The following is a 19,579-nucleotide window of genomic DNA, read 5'->3' on the forward strand; positions in this document are numbered from 1 at the left end:
ATGCAGAAAACTATAAGACACTGATGAAAGAAATTAAAGATGATACCAACAGATGGAGAGATATACCATGTTCTTGGATTGGAAGAATCAACATTGTGAAAATGAGTATACTACCCAAAGCAATCTACAGATTCAATGCAATCCCTATCAAATTACCAATGGCATTTTTTACGGAGCTAGAACAAATCATCTTAAAATTTGTATGGAGACACAAAAGACCCCGAATAGCCAAAGCAGTCTTGAGGCAAAAAAATGGAGCTGGAGGAATCAGACTCCCTGACTTCAGACTATACTACAAAGCTACAGTAATCAAGACAATATGGTACTGGCACAAAAACAGAAACATAGATCAATGGAACAAGATAGAAAGCCCAGAGATTAACCCACGCACCTATGGTCAACTAATCTATGACAAAGGAGGCAAAGATATACAATGGAGAAAAGACAGTCTCTTCAATAAGTGGTGCTGGGAAAACTGGACAGCCACATGTAAAAGAATGAAATTAGAATACTCCCTAACACCATACACAAAAATAAACTCAAAATGGATTAGAGACCTAAATGTAAGACTGGACACTATAAAACTCTTAGAGGAAAACATAGGAAGAACACTCTTTGACATAAATCACAGCAAGATCTTTTTCGATCCACCTCCTAGAGTAATGGAAATAAAAACAGAAATAAACAAGTGGGACCTAATGAAACTTCAAAGCTTTTGCACAGCAAAGGAAACCATAAACAAGACGAAAAGACAACCCTCAGAATGGGAGAAAATATTTGCAAATGAATCAACGGACAAAGGATTAATCTCCAAAATATATAAACAGCTCATTCAGCTCAATATCAAAGAAACAAACACCCCAATCCAAAAATGGGCAGAAGACCTAAATAGACATTTCTCCAAAGAAGACATACAGACGGCCACGAAGCACATGAAAAGATGCTCAACATCACTAATTATTAGAGAAATGCAAATCAAAACTACAATGAGGTATCACCTCACTCCTGTTAGAATGGGCATCATCAGAAAATCTACAAACAACAAATGCTGGAGAGGGTGTGGAGAAAAGGGAACCCTCTTGCACTGTTGGTGGAAATGTAAATTGATACAGCCACTATGGAGAACAATATGGAGGTTCCTTAAAAAACTAAAAATAGAATTACCATATGACCCAGCAATCCCACTACTGGGCATATACCCAGAGAAAACCGTAATTCAAAAAGACACGTGCACCCGAATGTTCATTGCAGCACTATTTACAATAGCCAGGTCATGGAAGCAACCTAAATGCCCATCAACAGACGAATGGATAAAGAAGTTGTGGTACATATATACAATGGAATATTACTCAGCCGTAAAAAGGAACGAAATTGAGCCATTTGTTGAGAAGTGGATGGATCTAGAGACTGTCATACAGAGTGAAGTAAGTCAGAAAGAGAAAAACAAATATCGTATATTAATGCATGTATGTGGAACCTAGAAAAATGGTACAGATGAGCCAGATTGCAGGGCAGAAGTTGAGACACAGATGTAGAGAATGGACATATGGACACCAAGGGGGGAAAACTGCGATGAGGTGGGGATGGTGGTGTGCTGAATTGGGCGATTGGGATTGACATGTATACACTGATGTGTATAAAACTGATGCCTAATAAGAACCTGCAGTATAAAAAAACAAACAAAACAACTAATACTAAACTTTCATTGGGTTATTTGTATGGAAATATGTTAATATAAATGTTTCAGACATTACATGAAATTTCTAAAAATCTTATATTTGTATTTGTAGGGAAATATGTATGGAAATATGTTAATATAAATGTTTCAGACATTACATGAAATTTCTAAAAATCTTATATTTGTATTTGTAGGGAAATATGTATGGAAATATGTTAATATAAATGTTTCAGACATTACATGAAATTTCTAAAAATCTTATATTTGTATTTGTATGGAAATATGTATGGAAATATGTTAATATAAATGTTTCAGACATTACATGAAATTTCTAAAAATCTTATATTTGTATTTGTATGGAAATATGTATGGAAATATGTTAATATAAATGTTTCAGACATTACAGGAAATGTCTAAAAATCTTATATGTTCTGGTATAATGTTATAAGTAATAATCCTAGTTATTACTTTAAAATATATATCTCAGAAATAACTAATTTTCTTGTCAACTGCATTATTATGAACTTTCATCAAATCTTTAACCATGGTCATTTTTAAGTCTTTTGTCATTTACAGACAGTTCTGGGTGTACTCTGATGATTTTGCAAATATGTTCCTATAAAAGGGTTTCATCTTCAAGAAATTCATGGAAAAGACTCTGACAAGTACAGGTTTCTGGTAACTGACTGTACTGCTGAACTGAATGAATAAGCATTTTCAGAACTCTAATGAAAAACTGATGAACTCATAAAAGTGCTAACAAAAGATCAAGATGAAAAAAAAAGAAATTAATTATATGGGACTGAGTGAACTGATGAGGATGAGTATAATTTTTGTGACTTTCTGTCTGAATTAAAAAAAAAAAAAATCCCACAAGGACTCAGAGGAAAAGAATATACAAATCAATTTTCACTGCAAAGTAAAGGAGCTGTTACAGTGGAGGATTACTGGACTGAATGTCAATATTATGACATAGTATAACTGTGTTTCATGTTTGGTAATTGCAATCATTGTTGCTTTTGTTGTGGTCATCCATGTACAATGCTTGGTGTCAGTCTATTTATCTCTTGTAAAAATAAAATACAGTGTGTGTGTGTGGAAAAAAAAAAAAAAAAGAACAAAACGTATAAAAATTGTGCTGATCGTAACTGTGGTTGAATTACTAAGACAAGTAAACTCTCCTGACCTCTAGTAACTCTAACTTCCTTAGTCATGAGCCTCTCAGAGAAACAATTAATGGATTAATTCTCTCACTCAGCCCTTTCTTCTAAATGCCAATCGAATACCAGATTTTTTTTTTCTGGCCTTGGCCTACTGAAGTGACACCTAATCAATAAAATAATCAATGAAAGCAGCCTTCTGACTCAACAAGTCTAATTACATAGAAAGTTTATCTGGGCAAATAATTCACTCAGCAAGTATAATGCAGACAGATTATGCTAACGGTGTCAATATTTCAACTTCCACTTTTTGAAGCTTCTTGTGTACAATAACCACTTGACAAACAAAGAATAAGAGTACTTACTAGTCCGTGTCAAATTGCAACTGTGGCAGACAGTACTGGTGGTCTACCCTCTAGCTATTCCCAACCTTCATCCTTGCCAACAAAACTGTGACTGTCCGGAGGAGGACCGGTGGACCTGCGGAATCCCAGGGATGCACACGCACATCTAAGCGCACAGCCCTCAAGGCGTGGGCCTGCACCCGCAGCATCAGGGTCACCTGGGAACAGGTTGGAAATTATATTCTTGGGCCCCACTCCCCGCCTAGTGAATCAGAAACTCTGGGGGTGGGGACCAGCAAGCCGTGTTTTACCAAGTTCTCCAGGTGACTCTAATCTGAGCTAAAGTTGGAGAGCCTCTGCTCTAAACCAATCATGGCGTCTCTGTTCCCTCTGCCAACTACTGGATGAGGCTGAGTAACTGTGTGACCGTGAGCCTATCAGAAAGTCTCCTGGGAAGCTTCCAGAACGCTTTGCTTGCTCACAGACAGAGAAGAATGAGAGGAATTAGATGCACCTCCTCCTATTTTTGACTAAGATATAGTCATCTTCATGCCATACCTGCAAAATACCAGCCACCTTGTAACCATTAGGTGATAAACCCAAATACCAAGCCAGTAAGCCAAGGATGACAGAGAGAAAGACTGAAAGAACCTGGTCCCTGGTGACCCTGAGGAGCTGCCACTTAACCATGATAGATGGAAATAGCCCATCACCAGGATCCTTGTTAAGTAATGGATTTTTAAAAACCCTGTGTGTGAACTCCTTTTGGTTGGCCCTCTGTTAACCTGTAATTCTAACTATAACATCTTTGTTTGCAAGCTCCCAAAGAGTATAACATAATTTTCATAATATTACATAATTTTACGTACATAATTATATGCTATAATATTCTATCTTTTATTATATTCTATAATATTTTACTTTGAAGCATTTAGAAAAGAAGGAATTTATAACTTTAAGTGAAAATACAGAGACCATTTAGAATGACGTTACTGAAATTATATTCTGGTTTTGGTTCTATTAACTAGTTGATGGGAACAAATTACTGAGCAGATTCAGGCCTCAATTTTCTAACTGACAGAAGAGTCAAATTAAATCACTGATAAGATCCTGTCCAATTTAAAGTATTGTATTCTTAACCTTTAAGGGGTCCAGAAAGGCCTCTGTGACAAAAGTTCATCTTTCATTAAAGACCCAATCAATAGGGATTTTTCTGTAGTGACAAGACTTATTGTTACGCAACTGACTACCGACAAAGATTTCCACAAAAGGTGACTGTGAGTACCACCGGTCTGAAAGGCTGCAAGCTCAGGGCTTGGCGTTTATCCTGCCAACTCCCAATTATTTACATGAGGAGAAGGATGGTATTCTGTGGATAAACACTCCTAGTCCAAGGCCTCAAATGTACTTGCTGATTTAACTTCTTCCCCATGCAAAAGTCAAAAAATACAAAACGCAAAATGACTGACTGGTATTTCTAACCTTCACTGGAATCGTGGCTAAATTCATGTAAGACAAAGAGGGATAGGTGGGCTAAGAGGAGCCAGCAGGTCGCTAGGCGGCAAAGATGATTTAAAAACCATCAACCACAGAGAATTAGAAGTGATTTATAATTTTTGGAGAGGAAATGTCCTTATATACTCACTGCAACTAATATCAAAGGTGCATAAAAACCCATATCCAATGAATTAACAGGTACAGAGTATTTTAATGTAATATATTCCAAGGCCTCTTTACAAAAGCATTCAATATCAAAAAGCTCTACAATGGCAAAAAAAAGAGAGAACCACGACTTCCTCTAATCAGAGGGTATCTCCCAGAACGAAACTGCTGCTGCATTATTACTAAAGCAAACACCTCACGACCCCTGTGCCAACACAACCATAAAAGGCTGACACCTAAATGTCAGAACAACATAAAGCTTTTTCTGTAAGTGAACCAGAAAAAACAATACAGGTAAAGTCCTTTTATGATAAACTGGCAATACAATCACACTCATTTATTATTACTTAACTTCGTTTTCTTAAATTAATTTAATACTAAAACCATATGCCCAAGCAGCAGAACCAGATGCAAAAGAGACAATGCACAACTGACTTGTGGGGAATGTGTTTTCTTTATGCCAGGCTCCTCTCCAGAAAAGGATCTGAGGCTGCAAGGGGATGAATGAGCAGGGCAGACTGAACTAGATGGATGGGGAAGAAGGATCTGAGGCTGCAAGGGGATGAATGAGCAGGGCAGACTGAACTAGATGGATGGGGAAGAAGGGGCACGCACACACGATGTATGTATGTATTCACCTGTGTACCTGCTTAGTTTCTAGATGTTTTCATATGCTTTATTTTAGAGATCAGATTAAAGGTTAGTTTAATTGAGATTTCGGATTTAAAATGGGGTAGGATAAGAAATCTAGAAGAATAACTGCTGTTTGATGACAGAACAAAAGAAGCATAAAGAGATCGCCTACAGCACAGCAGGGCAGGTGGGCTGTCTGCCTACGATGAAGGATTAGTTACAGAGTAACTAGCAGAGGGAAGAAAACAGCAAGTCCACGTCTAGGAATTTATCCTAAGGAAAAAAATCAGGAAAGCACGCAAAGATTTAGCTCAAGGATATTCACTGCAGGACTAAGAAGAAGAGAAAAGAGACGAATAAGAAGAGAGAACTGGTGAAATAAATGATGCTATAGCTGTCCAGTGGAATACTCTGAAGCCAGTTTAAAATAATGATGTGTTTAATATTTAATGACACACAAAGATGTTTGATATATACTGATTAAGGGCAAAAGCAGCCTCACAAGCAATATGAACTATATGATCCCATTTTTGCTTTAAAAAACTGGAATACAGTTAGAGACAGGTGTATCTATACTATACCTATGCACAGACAGAATCCTGGAAGTATATAAAACCAACTGTGGCGAGATCATGAATGCTTTTACACTTCCTGTTTTTGTTTAGCTATAGTCCCCACTTTTATTTTTCTATGATAAGCATATATTAGCTTTATAATAAGAAAAAAATTACCACCATATTTACTGGGCAGATACACAGAAAGCCCTTGATATTTAGGGATATTCATTGTATAGCATTAGCTGTCAATGGAAAAGAAAGGTTTGCTTTAATAGGTCATTTGAGAAAATGAAACAGCCTTGGTATGTGGATCTGTTGTTTACAATAGTACTAGAACTAATGGAATTTCATCTGTAGAAAAACTCACAAGTATTGAAACTACTGACATAAGAGAACAGGAGACATACTTACGGTTGGGTGAAGTCACGAGTGATGAAATCAGAACTCTTGAACAGTAGGAAGATGTCGCTGAGCGTTTTACATTTCAGAGAACTATTCATTGCTATCCAGTACGCATCCTAAATAATAGAGCACATGCTACTTAGTATATATTCCAAGTTAGTTGCTATGAATGAAGTTCGAGCCTTTAGCCAAAATCAACAATGCATATAACCTGAAGGGGTTGAAGAAAAAAGTCAGGTAAGAAATTTTAGCTATACTGTCAAATGTCAAGTTACACTTCTAAACAAGGCACAGCGTCACCACTGCATGTCGGACACTCAGTTTTGAACCAAGATGTTCAGGTTCTCACCTTTCAGCTCAGGCCCAAGCACTGCCCTAAGTCTTCCTCACTGATGATGAAAGAAGGGGATAAAGAGATATCAGAAATGCTGACACTTCAGCTAGAAGATTCAGGCATAAAAAAACAGCCTGACCAGCTACTAAGAAAATAGAGAACCTTCCTTTCTTCCTGTTTCTGGGGAGAGACGGCTGGAACCCTGAAGTTGGATGACTGCAACAGTTAAGACCCATGTCTATCAAATCTGGGAGGGAGGAGGTGACATATTCTGAACCATCACAATTTTAAATGGTGACAGCCTCAAATATATACACCAAAAAAAAGTAAGAAGAGCAGACACAGGAGGCACAAACCTCAGTGAAATATGCCTAAAAATGATAGAATAATTAAGTAGCTTAAAAAACGTACTTCTTCCATAGACAGATCAGACACAGGACAGTAATTGAGAAAACTAATGATTGCAAACAAAATGTCCAGTTATCCACACTGTATGAAAGAAAGCACTGGAACACAGTCAGCACTCAATAAATAAAAAATAAATGAACAAAGGAATAACTTAAAATCATAAATAATCTATCCATTTTAACTGGAAAGCCTCAAGCCAGATCAGTAGTCAAGAACAACTCAAATTACTGCTCATAGATAAACTAAAAATGAGTTTCAATAACTTCTTTATAATAACTTCTTTAAAATTTCTCCCAATGGAAAAGGATGATGAACTTCTGGTTAAAGATGGTATACTGAACACACAAATTTAACTTCACTAAAACAACAGTATATACATACAAAACCATGCAACTGAATAAACAAGACAGTTATTAACGCCAGGGAAAACAAAATGTTGAATAAGAAAACACAAGCAATGTATGGTATGTATCAGATGTGTACGTAGCGTTTGCATAAACATAATATGAGAAACACTGAATACTGATCTAATCAAAGTATGCCATTCTGATGATGAGGACAGTGGAACAGAAAGCAGTGGGGACAGGGCTTCCCTGGTGGTTCAGTGGTTAAGAATCTGCCTGCCAATGCAGGAGACATGGGTTCGAGCCCTGGTCCGGGAAGATCCCACATGCCGTGGAGCAACTAAGCCCATGCACCACAACTACTGAGCCTGTGCTCTAGAGCCCGCGAGCCACAACTACTGAGCCTGCGTGCCCTAGAGCCCGTGCTCCACAACAAGAAGCCACTGAAATAAGAAGCTCATGCGCCACAACAAAGAGTAGCCCCCGCTCAATGCAACTAGAGAAAGCCCGAGCAGCAACGAAGACCCAATGCAGCCAAAAATAAATAAATAAATAAATAGATAGATAGATAGATAGGTAGGTAAATAAATAAATAAATAAAGTAGTGGGGACAGGAGATGAAACAGAGCTGAACCTTTCTGTTCTAAAGCAGGAAGTCAGTAATAAACACCTAAGACAGAAGAACAGAGAAGTAGAGGAAAATAACAGAAGAAGGTACTAAAATATTTGGAAACAGCTGCCTCTGAGCAGTGGGAAATAGTGAAGCAAAACAGGTGTCAGAACTGGCTGATTTCTGTAGCAAGCTTCCAGATCTTCTGAAAATTTAAACTATGTATATGTAATACAATGGAATATTACTCAGCCATAAAAAGGAATGAAATAGGGTCATTTGTAGAGACGTGGATGGACCTAGAGAGTGTCATACAGAGTGAATTAAGTCAGAAAGAGAAAAACAAATATCATATATTAATGCACATATGTAGAATCTAGAAAAATGGCATAGATGACCTTATTTGCAAAGCAGAAATAGAGACACAGATGTAGAGAAAGGGGGAAACGGGTGGGGTGGGATGAATTGGGAGATTGGGATTGACACATATACACTATTGATACTATGTATAAAATAGACAACTGATGGGAACATACTGTATAGCACAGGGAACTCTACTTAATGCACTGTGGTGATCTGAATGGGAGGGGAATCCAAAAGGGAGGGGATATACGTATATGTATGGCTGATTCATTTTGCTGTGTAGTAGAAGCTAACACAACATTGTAAAGCAACTATACTCCAATAAAAATTAATTAAAAAAAGCTATGTATATGTGTCACTAATTTTAATAAGTAAAAACAAAAATTAGATTAAGTACAATTTATCATTCATGTTAGAATAAGAAAAGATAAGCACATGAGATGATTTTTTGAAAATGCAGATAAGTCTTGATTCCTTAAATGAGCCTTGCTGACATAAAATTGTTTTCTACTGGAGTAGAAAAAATAACGAATTTTCCTCCAGACCTTAACTTAAAGAAAAATCTTGTCAATGAAATGTTGAAATGATAAAACACAATTTAAGAAAACGTCGGGTGATCTGTCAAACCTCTCTGTTTCTAGATCCTATGACATTTTAATTTTTATTACCTTTCAATAGAGAAAAATTTCTCTGTCAGACTGAACAGGTGAAGTTTTGAAAAGGGTAGAGAAAGGCTTTTCTCAGATTTCTAGCGCAATCAGCAACACAAGAGGTTGAAACTGTCAATTGGCAAAATATACAGTATTTCACAGACCCAGGGAAGTGTATTGCAAAATCAGGAAAATAAAATAACAGGGGGAAAATAAAAATAAATTCCACGGTATTTTCCCTAGAATTAGGAATATAATCAGACCCTCTGTGAGGATATAAAGCGAAATGGAATTAGCAAAAGAAAGAATATTCACACAGTGAGAGATTTACTGATGTGTTCCTACCCTTGGGGCGCTCCAGTTAAGCTTCGGAAATACACTGCCCCCCAGGGAATTGATAGCTTCTTGGACTTTAGTGGTGAACTCAGGAAATTCTGGTGCCTACAGAGAGAAAGAAGAAATCATTTGGGCAAGTCAGTATCATCACAACAAATATAGAAAACAAGATCAAAATCTCAAAGTTCAACACTTCAGAGCGTAAAAAATAATTTAGAATATAAATTACTATCAGAATTTCTGAACTCAGGTAAATAAAATCAATGATCAAATAGCATTTATCTGAAAAGGAAAAAAAAATAACAAGTGCCAATGGCACTTTCCAAAACAATCAAGACCTAGAAAGCTGAAGAGACAGATGTTACAAGGCACCTGGGGATGTGAGGAAGGAATGAATGGTTCTCTTAGCACCTACATAAAACCAGTATCTATTATATGAAAAGAGACGGATGGAATATCACCTGTGCATATACTCCAATTCTCAGAAGTAATACCTCACATTTAAGGGCCAGAAGCCTTTCCATTTGCAGGAAAAGATTCTTGGACGTTTCCCCAAAAGGCTTCATGAGAATAAGAAATAAATTATGTGGTTAACTGTATTTAAACACTGCTATTTCCGGATAAGTTTTAATATAAACAAAATTTAAAAATAGGACCTTGGTGAAGTTAAATGTTCTTTCCTTTCTGGTTGATTTTAAAATGTGTATTTTTTTTATTTTTATTTTTTACACATTTATTTATGTATTTATTTATTTTTGGCTGCATTGGGTCTTCGTTACTGCGCGCGGGCTTTCTCCAGTTGCAGCGAGTGGGGGCTACTCTTCGTTGCGGTTCGTGGGCTTCTCGTTGCAGTGGCTTCTCTTGTTGCAGAGCACAGGCTCTAGGCACGTGGGCTTCAGTAGTTGTGGCACATGGGCTCAGTAGTTGTGGCTCACGGGCTCTAGAGCGCAGGCTCAGTAGTTGTGGCGCACGGGCTTAGTTGCTCCGTGGCATGTGGGATCTTCCCAGACTAGGGCTCGAACCCGTGTCCCCTCATTGGCAGGCGGATTCTTAACCACTGTGCCAACAGGGAAGTCCCTAAAATGTGTATTTTATATTGGTGAGTAACCAAAACATTCTAAGTGTTGTTTCAACCAGGAAGTAAGCAGAAATACAGTGGTGACCAGAACGTAAACGAAATTACAATTATGCTCTCCCTCGAGCCTTCTGTCACCATCAGGAGCACATGTACATAAAGTAGAGAAAACGGGAGTAAGAGAGATGGAAGTGGGGCCTGCAGGAGAGACTAGGATACAAAAACACTAACACTGATGCTCTGCAGTCACTTTTTCCCTTTATATTTGCTGCCCCCTACTGGGCAACTGCAAATACTGAAAAAGTCCAGTCATGACAAGTTCTTCCACAAGGGGAAAAAAAGTTACAATAGGTCTAGAATAAGCTAAGGGAGTGGGAGGTACAAACTACTGGGTGTAAGAGAGGCTACAAGGATATATTATTGTACAACACGGGGAATGATGCATTATTTTGTAAAACTGTAAATGGAGTATATAACCTTTAAAAATTGTATAAAATTTTTTTAAATTAAAAAAAGAGGGGCCGGGGGCCTGGCAGGCAGGGCATAGGGCGCGCGGGGAGGGAGTGGGGCTGGCCCGGCGGAGCCCCCGGGAGCGTGAGGGCTAGAGCGGCGCCGCCCGCCGCCGTGCGCCCAAGGGCAGGGCTGCGCGGCCCCTCCGAACGTGCTCGGGTGCCTCGTCCGCCGCCTCGGAGCTGCGCCTGGGCTGGCCGGGCGGGGCCCGAGGACTGGCAGGATGGCGCTCCCCTCCCCCATCCCGAAGGCAGTTCCATCCCCTGTGGAGGACGCTTCCACCCTGGCTCGCCTCGGCCCCCCGCTGTTTTTTTCCGAAAGTACAACCAAGGGACACGAGTGATTTGAGGTAGTTTATCTCTTAGCAAAGAGATAAAGCAAAGACTGACACTAAATTGGACATACAGTGCATTTTTTTTACCATCTGTGAAAACTTCCTGTAATCCATTTTTCCTCACTCCAGTATTAAGAATTATATCAAATTAAAAAGATATGAATGAATATCCTAAAAAAAGAAAAAGGAAGACTTTACACCCTTCTCGTTATTCAGATTCCTCTGGAATAAGCAGAATTGCAGATGGATTCAATGGCATTTTTTCTGATCATTGTTATAGTGTTTGTTCTATGAGACAACCAGACTTAAAATATTTTGACAACAAAGATGATGATTCTGATACAGAGACATCAAATGACTTGCCAAAATTTACAGATGGAATCAAGGCCAGAAACAGAAATCAAAACTACCTGGTTCCCAGTCCTGTACTTAGAATTCTAGACCACACTGCCTTTTCTACAGAAAAATCTACTGATATTGAAATTTGTGATGAAGAGTGCGACTCCCCTGAATCAGTCAACCAGCAAACTCAAGAGGAGAGCCCTATAGAAGTTCACACTGCTGAAGATGTTCCAATTGCTGCGGAAGTGCATGCAATTTCTGAAGATTATGATATAGAGACAGAAAACAATTCCTCTGAGAGTCTCCAAGACCAAACTGATGAAGAGCCACCAGCTAAACTTTGCAAAATTCTTGACAAGAGCCAAGCTTTTAATGTGACTGCCCAGCAGAAATGGCCTTTACTGAGAGCTAATAGCAGTGGCCTCTATAAATGTGAACTTTGTGAGTTCAACAGCAAATATTTTTCTGATTTAAAGCAGCATATGATCTTGAAGCATAAGCGTACTGATTCAAATGTCTGTCGAGTATGCAAAGAAAGTTTCTCTACCAACATGCTCCTGATCGAACATGCCAAACTGCATGAGGAGGATCCCTACGTTTGTAAATACTGTGATTATAAGACAGTAATTTTTGAGAACCTCAGCCAGCACATTGCAGACACCCATTTTAGTGATCACCTTTATTGGTGTGAGCAGTGTGACGTACAGTTCTCCTCAAGCAGTGAACTCTACCTACATTTCCAGGAGCACAGCTGTGATGAACAGTACTTGTGTCAGTTCTGTGAACATGAAACGAATGATCCAGAAGACTTGCATAGCCATGTGGTAAATGAGCATGCATGTAAATTAATAGAGTTAAGTGATAAGTATAACAATGGAGAACATGGACAGTACAGCCTCTTAAGCAAAATTACATTTGACAAATGTAAAAACTTCTTTGTATGTCAAGTATGTGGGTTTCGGAGTAGACTTCATACAAATGTTAACAGGCATGTTGCTATTGAACATACTAAAATTTTTCCTCATGTTTGTGATGACTGTGGGAAAGGCTTTTCAAGTATGCTAGAATATTGCAAACATTTAAATTCACATTTATCTGAAGGGATTTATTTATGTCAATATTGTGAATATTCAACAGGACAGATTGAAGATCTTAAAATTCATCTAGATTTCAAGCATTCGGCTGATTTACCTCATAAATGTAGTGACTGCTTAATGAGGTTTGGAAATGAAAGGGAATTAATAAGTCACCTTCCGGTCCATGAGACAACTTGATTGTTCTCTTTAATTTCCATAATGTTGATGTAAAATAATAAATTTGACTTTTTTGCAGATGTTAAAATGGATGATTTTAAACACAACTTATGAGAACTGTTTTTAACAAGAGCTTTAAAAATTTTTTTTCTTGGCATTGCTATCTTTTTCAGTATATAATTGTATCCTAAATGTGGTATTTTCAATGTATTGTAGTTGGTAGTTTTAACCACTTTTGGTGACTATCATGTTTCTTGCATGTTCTCTGATTTCATAAATTGATAAGAAACAGGATGTACTGAAGAAATTAGACTATAGTTTTCCTTCTGTAAACATAGGTGCTGTAAACTTTTTCTTCTTTAAACTCAAAACAAGATCAGTTTTTCATGTATGAAGTCGTTGAAGTACTGTACTACCAGAACTAAAGTGCAACATAATATGCACTTAAGTCCACTGATACTCCCATTAATAAGATCCAGACCCTCCTTTTGCATTCCCCAACAATTATTATCCCCAAGACAATCAATGAACTCCCCATCTGTGTGATTCTTTCAGTGACACTAGGAGGCCAGTGTTATGGTAAGGAGAGATCTGGTTTTCTTGGCAGTCTTTTTTTAATTCTTATTCTACTTTAACCCAATCTATGTGCTAAATAATTTTAAAGGGGGAGGAACTGGTAAGGGGTTCGACAATAAAGTAACATTTCATAACTCATTTATAAATGAATAAACAAGTTATTTATAAAAAAAAAAAAAAAAAAAGAAATGATTATTATTGTTTCAAGTCACAAAGTTTTAGGATGACTTGTTATTCAGCAATAAATAATCAAATACCAAAAAAGAAAAATGGCTTATGCTGATCCCCAAGATCTAATCCAGTTATGACAGAGAAAAAACTATGACTCAAGTCACAGAGACACAGACCAAAAAATGAAAGTTAAAAAAAAAAAAAGGTAACATATTCCCCAGACAAGATACCAGCTTTAAGCAACAGGCTAGTGAGTGCAGGGAGAGATCAAGGGCAGGTTGGACTTCCTTTCTTTCTGCTGCAGGTGTACGTGACCTCTGCACTGGTCAGCAGCATCTTTCCGTTAGTTATCTGACAGCCTGCCACCGTCTCCATCCTCTGTTACTCCTCTTCTGCTTAGATACATGAAACTAAACTGCAGCCATTTAGAGAGGTTTACAAAACGAGTAACAGCCTTGAGTCCTTTATCTTCCATTCGTCTCTCCCTCATTTCTGTTAAGGCAGTAATTTCCTTAGAATCCCCTAAAGTTGCTGGTTTGGCTCCCCTAGAGCTCTATCCATAAAAAGTCATCTAAGATCTGCATTAGCAATATTTTCGATAAATGGCACAGTTACACAAATTGTACAATATGAGGGGTTCGATCTTCAAAGACAAAACAATTTAATTTTCCTATCCCATAAAACTTCACATATAAGGATTGCTTTATATTTCTGTATTACATTTTTTCTTTACCATATAAGTTATAGGTGTACAATATAGTGATTCACAATTTTTAAAGGTTATACTTCATTTATAGTTATTGTAAAGTATTGGCTATTCTGTATCATTGATACATTTTAAAAGAGGCAATTGATTCCCTCAAATCCTCCAATTATTCAACTTTAAGAAATCCTGCCATAAGGATACTAAAACAAATTTAAATGATAAAAAGTTTATGTACTTTACAGAAAAATCTGTGCTTTCAGTGAAAGACTATGTATTCTATACATACAGCACTTTCCGGGTTACCTGATTCTAGCTGGGTCTGCAAGCTAGTTTACAACTTGGTGAATTATAGGTAAGTGAAAACAATGTGAAGTATTTCTTACAGACGTGAAAATTCTATCCTGTCTGGTGGAAATCAGCTATCTTCCCTCCCACGTATTCATCTCAATACTCCCTATCTATAAATGTGTCTGTCCTTTGGGTTCTCTTTTGAGACAGTTATAACATCTGCCTGGTTCCCTCATGAGTTAAATACAGCCTCCAACGTGTGCTAAGTCATTATTCTACCTTTTCCTGAAAATTATCTTTTAACAGATTTAACTAGTAATAGGGTTCTTTTAAGCTCACAGTTCAAGTCGATTTTAAATTCGCGGAACACCTCAGTTGTCTGAGAAAAGGTTCCTGTTTTAAGTCGGATAAAATCCACATTTTAAATCATATCCATGGACTTTCTATGATCCAAACTCACCTATCTTTCCAACTTTACCCACCACAGCCCCCCTGTATCACACCCATCAGAAAGGTTATTTCTTTAAAAAAATGTTTTAATCGTGAAATAAATGTTTTAAATATACAAAAAATATATACCTGGATCCATACATTCAACAATTTGACATGTCTGATCCAGACCTTTAAGTTTCTTAAGGAAAAAGCATCACAGATACTAATGAAGTTCCTAATCTCCTTGCTCTCCTCCCTAATGCTTCCCTCTCCCCACAGGCAACCATCATTACAAGAGTGGGCACATTCTTCTACAGTCCTGATGTTATACTATGTGTGCCTGTCCATAAAACATAACATTTAAAAAATTTAAAGTAACTGTTGTCACTTGATATGTATACTTTTGGTAACTTGCTCTTTGAAATTCACCATTCTGCCTTTGGAATTAACCCATCTTGATTACTTGGTTCCGTTTTTAATTCGGCATTTCTGTCACTACACTAATTACTAAATTACTTGCAGTGGTAATTTTCCCACCTTGGGTCCTGGCTCACATTCCTCTTCTGAGAATGCTCTTCTGCCCTGAAAGCTCCCCTGCCCAACATCTAGCTCTCCCCAGTGAAACCCAATCACTTTTTAATTTTTTATTTTTAAATAATTTCAGACTTTCAGAAGCATTAAAAGAAGAGTAACAAGAATTTCCACACACTCTTCACTCAGGCACTTTACCACATTGCTTTTTCATTCTCCCCCTCAACCCCCTTTCTATATATAAGTAGGCAGGGGTAGGGGTGTGTGTGGGGGGGTGTGGTGTGGTGGGTGTGGTGTGTGTCTGTATAAAGCAGTAACTTTTTTTTACATAACCCAGCCAAATTATCAAAATCAGGGAGGTAACGTGGATACAATACCATTATCTCATCTACGGATCTTATTCAAAATGTGCCCATTGTCCTGATAACGTCTTTTATAGCAAAATAAAAATAGAACATTTTCTTCTGGCTCAGGACCCAGTCTAGAATCGAGCATTGCCTTTCCTTGTCGTGTCTCCTAATCTCCTTTCATCTGTAACACTTCCTCTCTCTGTTGCTCTCTATCTTTCATGACCCTGACGTTTTGGAGAGTACAGGGCAGTGACTCTATGTAATTTCCAAAACGTTGAGTTTGCTGGCTGTTTCCTCATGACTGGATTCAGGTTGTGCATTGTTGGCAGGTGATGTGTCCTTCTGTGCCTTGTATGAGGAGACAGGCGATGTAGGTCTGTCCCATCACTGAGAAGGTTAACTTTGGTCACACTGGTGCCAGCTCTTTCCACTACGAAGGTATTATTTTTCTCTTTACAACTAGTAAGTAATTTTGGTGGACATAACTTTGAGAATACTCAAGTATCCTCATCAAATATTCACCCATGAATTTTAACATCTATTCCATCAATTATTACTATAATGGTTGCAAATGGTGATTTCCAATTCTATCATTCCTTCTACAATTATTAGTTGGTGTCTTTTCTACTATAAAGAAGGGCTTTCTCTTCTGCTCCATTTATTTAATTTAATCATTTGTTTATGTCAGTATAGGACCATGGATTCTAATTTTAGTCAATGATTATACTCCATTACTATTATGGTTTTGTTACGATGTTCACGTATGTGGCCAGCCATTCAGGCTAACTTCTGGGTCCTTTGTGTCATGACCCATCATTCTTACTTTCTGACACAAGTTGCTGCAGGCTCATCTTTACCATGCCACCCCCATTCTTTAATTTCTCCAAGGAGTTTCAACTCCTTTTAGTGGAGAATGCTATTTAGACACCAAGATCAGGGCACTAGGTGTGCTCACTGCCACCATGATGTCATTATGTCACTTTTAGAGCTAAGCAGTTTGGTAAATACACACACACACATTATTAATTTCTGTATCTATCTATCTATATTAAAAAAACATGAGTTGATACTGATCATCCTTACACTTAGCGTCCAGGCCAAATATCACTTCTCCCTTGAATTATTTCTAGATGCCCTTGGTGGTAACCGTCCTCTCTTTTTGACAGCACTTTGTCATCACCCCCAAATTGGGGCATCTTTCCCCACTGGTTTATATACTCCCTAACGTCAGGAATCAAATCATAATCATCTTTGTTTACTTCATAGAACCCACTACAGGGCACTGAATATGGGCAAAAGTATGCTGAACTGAACAGAATTTTCATAAAAGGAGAGGAACTGACCTGAGCGATATACAGAGTAAAATAAAACATGTAAACTTGCCTTTTCTGCATGTGTGGGCACACTTTTTATACCTAAGGAAATGTTTAGGCACCTGCACTTTTTTTCCCTTGTACCCTGGACATCATATCTCTTCCATTAAAATAAACAGAAATATCTCCTTATTTAGAATTGCATTAGAATATACCCTCCTCTAAAACTAGTTTCCTTTATTGTGCCTTTACATTTATTTGTAAGCAATTTTACAGAAATCTTTCACTTTTTTTTTTTTTTTTTTTTTTTTTATTTATTTATTTATTTATTTTTGGCTGTGTTGGGTCTTCGGTTCGTGCGAGGGCTTTCTCCAGTTGCGGCAAGCGGGGGCCACTCCTCATCGCGGTGCGGGGACCGCTCTTCATCGCGGTGCGCGGGCCTCTCCCCACCGCGGCCCCTCCCGTCGCGGGGCACAGGCTCCAGACGCGCAGGCTCAGCAATTGTGGCTCACGGGCCCAGCCGCTCCGCGGCATGTGGGATCCTCCCAGACCAGGGCTCGAACCCGTGTCCCCTGCATTAGCAGGCAGATTCTCAACCACTGCGCCACCAGGGAAGCCCAGAAATCTTTCACTTTTATCTCAAAGTATGAGAAGCTTCATTTGCCTCCCATATTTTTAGAAATACTCTCATTCCTTTAAAAAAATTTTTGTTAAAACATATTTTAAGTTGAATTTGACAACACTCTTAGCCTGAAAGACTAAAACATGCTCAGTCAACTTCTACAGGGACTTCCCTGGTGGCACAGTGGTTAAGAATCTGCCTGCCGGGGCTTCCCTGGTGGCGCAGTGGTTGAGAATCTGCCTGCTAATGCAGGGGACACGGGTTCGAGCCCTGGTCTGGGAAGATCCCACATGCCACGGAGCAGCTGGGCCCGTGAGCCACAATTGCTGAGCCTGCGCGTCTGGAGCCTGTGCCCCGCGACGGGAGGGGCCGCGATAGAGAGAGGCCCGCGCACCGCGATGAAGGGCGGTCCCCGCACCGCGATGAAGAGTGGCCCCCGCTTGCCGCAACTGGAGAAAGCCCTCGCACGAACCAAAGACCCAACACAGCCAAAAATAAATAAATAAATAAATAAATAAATAAGAAAATCCTTTAAAAAAAAAAAAAAAAAAAAGAATCTGCCTGCCTATGCAGGGGACAGGGGTTAGAGCCCTGGTCCGGGAAGATCCCACATGCTGCGGAGCAACTAAGCCCGTGCACCACAGCTACTGAGCCTGCGCTCTAGAGCCCACGAGCCACAACTACTGAGCCCACGTGCCACAGTTACTGAAGCCCACGTGCCTAGAGCCCGTGCTCCGCAACAAGAGAAGCCACCGCAATGAGAAGCCCGCGCACCGCAACGAAGCGTAGCCCCCGCTCGCCACAACTAGAGAAAGCCCACGTGCAGCAACGAAGACCCAATGCAACCAAATATAAATAAATTAAATTTTAAAAACTAAAAATAAAAAAATCAAAGGGAGGGGCTTCCCTCGCGGTCCGGTAGTTAAGACCCCGTCCTTCCAATGCAGGGGGCATGGGTTCGATCCCTGGTCGGGGAACCAAGATCCCACATGCCATATGGCATGGCCAAAAAATAAAATAAAGGTGTATTTTTTAAAAAACTGAAAGTAAAAATAAAAGGGAAAAAAGGATAGGCCATGTTTGCCTGTAAACAGTGATTTAAGTTATTTTTCAAAATAATAAATAAAAGCTTGAAAAGGTGAGTAAATGGGGATTTAGAGTGATCTGTGTTGAAACCCGGAAGCACCCCAGGGGGCAGCACGAGGTGGTCCCCACACCTCAAGGCTCTTACCGTAAGCGTGGCCGTGTTCTCGTCGTCCGACCACTGCATGGAGAGGAGGACAGAAACAGATGTTAAATGTGGATAGTGTACTGGGCTTCCAAAAAGCAGTGCTCCATCTAAAAATCACCCATACACAGGAGACAGCTTTTCCTGAACACAAAGTATGTGTCCAAGTGAAATTTTCATGTAATTTCTCACTTGATTGAATCTATGCTAAGATCTCAAAGCCAGAACCATTTCAGAGATCATTTCGATTAGAACACGCTACGGAATAGTTTATATTATTTTGAACCAACCTGTATTTCTTCTGCTTCATTATCACTGTCTGGCTGAGAACATGTTGGCGGATCTTCCCTGGAAGAACATAAAACGA

General features: G+C 38.8%; 2 protein-coding genes across 3 annotated transcripts in view; one reads left to right on the plus strand and one right to left on the minus strand.

Annotated features, from left to right (window-relative positions):
- CDC123 (cell division cycle 123) overlaps window positions 1-19,579 on the minus strand; it is a 74,920-nt gene that overhangs the window by 42,922 nt on the left and 12,419 nt on the right. Inside the window, exons 3-6 of one of the 2 annotated variants that reach the window (XM_007167407.2) lie at window positions 19,503-19,560; window positions 19,216-19,248; window positions 9,491-9,586; window positions 6,446-6,552 (exon numbers count right to left, since the gene is read on the minus strand). In XM_007167407.2, the coding sequence (XP_007167469.2) occupies window positions 6,446-6,552; window positions 9,491-9,586; window positions 19,216-19,248; window positions 19,503-19,560 (294 nt within the window). The remainder of the gene's footprint in view (window positions 1-6,445; window positions 6,553-9,490; window positions 9,587-19,215; window positions 19,249-19,502; window positions 19,561-19,579) is intronic. The other variant, XM_057544071.1, reaches the window with a different exon arrangement.
- On the plus strand, window positions 11,081-13,709 carry LOC130707688 (zinc finger protein 639-like). Its single transcript, XM_057544069.1, has 2 exons — window positions 11,081-11,386; window positions 11,474-13,709. Exon 2 carries the CDS (start codon window positions 11,559-11,561, stop codon window positions 13,014-13,016), a length of 1,458 nt encoding a protein of 485 aa, XP_057400052.1. The 5' UTR covers window positions 11,081-11,386; window positions 11,474-11,558; the 3' UTR covers window positions 13,017-13,709.

Source organism: Balaenoptera acutorostrata, chromosome 3 (assembly GCF_949987535.1).
Source record: "Balaenoptera acutorostrata chromosome 3, mBalAcu1.1, whole genome shotgun sequence".
Taxonomy (NCBI): domain Eukaryota; kingdom Metazoa; phylum Chordata; class Mammalia; order Artiodactyla; family Balaenopteridae; genus Balaenoptera; species Balaenoptera acutorostrata.

Bases quoted from the DNA above. Each gene is read 5' to 3' on its own strand.
- LOC130707688 (XM_057544069.1), top strand. From the start codon at position 11,559: ATGAATGAATATCCTAAAAAAAGAAAAAGGAAGACTTTACACCCTTCT.